Source organism: Aphanomyces invadans, assembly GCF_000520115.1.
Source record: "Aphanomyces invadans strain NJM9701 unplaced genomic scaffold supercont1.29, whole genome shotgun sequence".
NCBI classification, from domain to species: domain Eukaryota; phylum Oomycota; class Saprolegniomycetes; order Saprolegniales; family Verrucalvaceae; genus Aphanomyces; species Aphanomyces invadans.
In genome coordinates, this window is record NW_008580174.1 from 311,522 (window position 1) to 315,971 (window position 4,450).

The window sequence follows — 4,450 nt, forward strand, 5'->3', positions numbered from 1 at the left end:
ACGTGACCCGTTGGGTAGGTAGACAACTCGTCGGTTTCAATTTGGCCTCCGACCACCCCACTTACCGTACAATAAAGAGGATCGGCAGTTTCTTTCCTACATAACTAATAATATCAACTATACAATATTGATCACACACCATCAGCAAATACGGCCAACACCGCCGTCATACGTTCGGAATGCTTTACCGAGGAGTCACTTTTAGCGTCGGCGCCAATCTCACACCAAATACGGCGTGGTGGCATGTCATAATACACTACCGTCTCGTCGACATTAATGATGTCGCGCAATGGGACGTGGCTGTGCTTGGACCAAAATGTTCAGGGAAATGTTTCCTTCTTCTCAGACAGCTCGGCTAGCTTGAATTTGGAGAAGCAAGGAAGTCGCTGAGCAAATCCATGACGGTAAGCAAAGCTTTGGCACAAGCCGAGGAGTCCAGCGTAGCAAGTGCCTGCTGAAGCCTTCTCGCCTAAATAGTGGTCGATCCAAGTTGGTTGGTGGGTCTTTATCCGCCTGACCATGTGGGTCGTGGTGAGGCGGTGGTCCTCATCTCGTACACTTCATTACGACGGGTTTACCTTGGCCTCCAAGCGTGGGGCGTTGCTTATTGCGCTGGGTTTACATGTAGCGGTCTTTTTTACTGAGCCACGTCAGCCATGTTGAACGAGGTATCCCTTCTAAAGCGCAAATAGAACTCACAGAAAGCGTCGAGTTCTCAAAGCAATTATCAGCTTTATGTGAGTGTCGATGCTATATCGCCGCTGGACGCGCTGCAGGAGGACCGGTGTTGGTATCAAAATTCAAAGTGCGAGGGATTTTCGAATCGACCAATCACATTGCGTTAAAATTCAAAGGGATTTTATCCAATCCCTGCGTGAAATGTAATTGTGACAATATTTCGCCGAAACGGCATTGCTCATCGATGCTCAATTTTATTCGAGTACCACTTTGTCGAGTTTTTATCAAGTCGACTGTAACAGAGGAGCCTTCGATCTTTTACTTAAGCAGATCAGTCAAGTACATCTCCTACACACGGGTGTCCACCCATGTCTTCTCCTGTACAACGTACAAATGACCAGCTGGATAAGTAGGTACCTCGTCGCACTCGATTGGTCCACCAGGAGCTCCCTTGACGACGAACATTATTGGCAGCTTGTTCTCATTGGTTCGTATTGAAAACACAGCCGTTACGCGGTCGGAGTGGTTTTGCTCGGTAACCACTTTGGATGACCCGACGACCTTCGCCAAAGTCTTCGTAGGTGGCAATTCATAGTAGATAGATGTTTCATCGACGTTGATGATGTCTGAAGTCGTGGTATCTTTGAACTTTTCCCCATACTCCTTTGCACATATAGCTTTCGTCTCAGCAAGCACAGCTTGTGGAAGCTTGGTCGCACATGGCACTCGTTGCGAGAAGCAATAGCGCTTGTTAAACCGTTGGCAGAGTCGAAGCAAACTGCCGTACGCCGTATCGTAGTTCTATTTGTTAGCAATGTACTCCTCGAGCCAATTCATGTGGTGCAGTTTCATGAACGTTATGAGATGAGTATGGGAAAGGTAGTGCTCGTTGTCTCGAACATCATTCATGAAGTCACGCATCGACGAAGCAAATGGGATGCATTCTGGTCTTCCTTGGCCACCCAGCGATGCAAGCTTATCATTGTGGCGAGTGGTCATGACCTTCTCCCTGTTCTTCAGCCATCCCCTCCATGTGCTCCAATCAATTCCATAGGCCCTGGCGTATAATTGAGACGAGACGACGCTTGGTTCGAACATGTCCAAGTATTGCGATGGTCCGTGATTGAGTACCTCGTGTACTGCCCCACGCTAGTGCACGAAGACGTTAGCACTAGCGGCAAATTTGAAGAGCCAATCATGAATCAGTGCTGTGGATTCATTCAATTTTTGTATGTGGGATATTATTTTGTGATTCCAAAGAGTAAACATTTAAATATATATTGCATACGTTCTTTGAGGAAATCAAGCGCGGAAAAAGTCGCCTTACCAGCTGGCATAGACTAGGGATTAGGGAATCGAACCCGGGGCACAGCGGTGACACCCGACTCCATTATCGGCCAAAATGGATCCCTTACAAAAGATTGTTTGTAATCAACCTGTATCGATGAATTGGGCTCGTTGACTGTGTATAGAAAAAATTCGACAAGGTCCCTTGAAAGAGATTTGCACTCAATAGTGATTAGAAAATCCACGACTATGTCTCAAGTATTGTAATTAGAACGTGTTTCATATTGTCAAATCGATTCAAATTTGGAGTTCCCAGTCCAATCGAATCGACTTGGCAATCGAATTGAGAATAACCAATTAAAACGCATTACTTAATTTTCCTTCAACTGCTGCGCTGTCTATTACGGCGATGGGGCTCACACAATGCACCCCACCGAGTCACCGATACAACACACGGTCTTTCCAGTCACCACCAGCTTCGACAGAGCAACCTGCCTCGAATCTGTACCGAATGCGACCCGACGTTATCGTAGGAGATCGTCTATGGTCGAGATCATAATGGAAAGCGACTCCAGCCGCAAGTGTTCGAGGGAGCGTCTTGGGAGGCGATCAAGGAACAGATCATCTTGTTTGCGCGGCTGGACGTTGTGTCGTTGGCGAATCATGAGTCCGACCTAAGGTCCGGTCTGTGTCCCCCGAGGAGCGAACTCTCGACGACATGTTTGACATGTTCATCACCATCAAATTGGGGCACAATCAATTCAAGCGCAGCAACACAACCCAAGCGCACCAGTACCTATCTGACCACGCCAACAACACATTCATGATAGCCATATTCAAGTATGGAAGTCGGGTCAACTCAGCGGCGGACTTGGCAGAAATGCAGCAACAATGCATCGCGCCACAAGTCCAAGACAGAGCAGGTGCAGTGCAGAGGCTCTCCACCAAGAATCTGTGGAGGCGCTGAAGGCTCAATGGAGCGGCATTTACAGTGCATACGAAGCAACTTGGCGCATTGGGGCCTCCCACGTGCTTAAGCGGCCAACACACGAGCATGCGTCGCTTTTTATGCGACATCCGCCAGTACAAATGATTCACCTCTTCCAGTCGGTTGCCAACGCCGCACAAGCAAGACAAGAAAACCTACAACAAAGCTGGTTGCTTGCTCGTGACGTTGTGGAATCGTGTTTGGCAGATCTCTGTGTAGTCAAGAATGATACAACAACGGATTATTTGAGGGCTCAGAGCTGTATCGACATGCTCAATACCAAGAAGCGGATGATTGATGGCTTTACTCGAGATGTTCAATATCAAAATCCTGGCGATGGCCTCCATGAGCTTCTTGAAACGATCCCAAACATAAACGATGTTGATCATGATCGAGATTTTATGTCAATGAAGTCATTTGAATATTTATTGTGCAAAAGTTAAGGTCATTCGTGCCAAACGAAATTAAAATCATTCATTATTTAGCTAAATTTCTTCCGAACTTCTGATGTCATCACAGTCAATTAATCCAAGCAAACTGTCGTTCAGGTTTGATAGCGTGGACATGTCAAACTGCTTTGCAGGGTCAATGCGTCCTTCAGTTGTGTACCCGCAGTGTCTTAAAAAACTGGACATGTCGTACTTTGGAACGGCATCATCACGCCGAGCACAAAATCCTGCATGTCCTTCGTTGTACTCTCCTTGTAGCCTCGCTTGAACGATTTCTTGACGAGACCAAATACGTACTCTATGGGATTGAAAACGGGCAGTAGTCGGGGAGGAATATCGGCACAATCCCGATCGAGCGCAAAAAATAGACGATGTCCGGGTGACAATGGATGCTTGCACCATCAAGGATCCATGTGGACCCTTTTCCAGGGTATGGAGAGCAACTGTTTGCTCTAATCTGACAACACTTCACAAAGGCATGCCGGTCGAATGGACGTCGATGAAACATAGCAGCGATACACGTGACTTTCGGTCAAATTCCCGGGAAAGCATAATTTTTAGCCCTTCATGGCATACCCGCGTTTCCGGAGCATGCCCCTGTAGTCAAAGCTGACGCCGTCGAGAAACTGCACATTGTGGTGCGGCCAGTCGATCTATGCAAGCTCGTCAAAGAACCGCTGAACGTCTTTTTGTCGTACTTGCATGGCTCGCCGCTCAAGCACTTTCCACGTGAACCCGTGGGCATGAACGACACGCCAGTTTGTTGATACCGATATGTATGTTTGAAGTGCACTTCAAACTCTTTCTTGCACTTGTCGAGAAATATATTCGGGTTGACGCAGTAGAACTCAACAATCCATCGCTTCTGCTCGTCGCTGAAACGAGCAATGGCAGCTGTCTTCTTGCGGTCGTAGCTTGATGTGCTCTCGTAACGCTCGATCCAGTTCGAGATGGTGCTCAGGAGCTGGTGAAACAGCCTTGCAATGGTCGTTCGCTTCATACCTAGAAAGTATTACACGAACTGAGCATGCATGATGGTGCTCTTGAA

The 4,450-nt window shown here is 47.5% G+C and overlaps 1 protein-coding gene across 1 annotated transcript; it reads right to left on the reverse strand.

The window, feature by feature from the left end:
• Positions 1-3,959: 3,959 nt before the first annotated feature.
• Positions 3,960-4,402, reverse strand: H310_11024 (hypothetical protein; the record flags this gene model as incomplete). The annotated part of the gene is made up of 2 exons (XM_008877560.1): positions 3,960-4,055; positions 4,196-4,402. The coding sequence occupies 2 exons, from the start codon at positions 4,400-4,402 to the stop codon at positions 3,960-3,962; spliced, it is 303 nt and encodes a 100-aa protein (XP_008875782.1).
• Between the last annotated feature and the right edge of the window lie 48 nt (positions 4,403-4,450).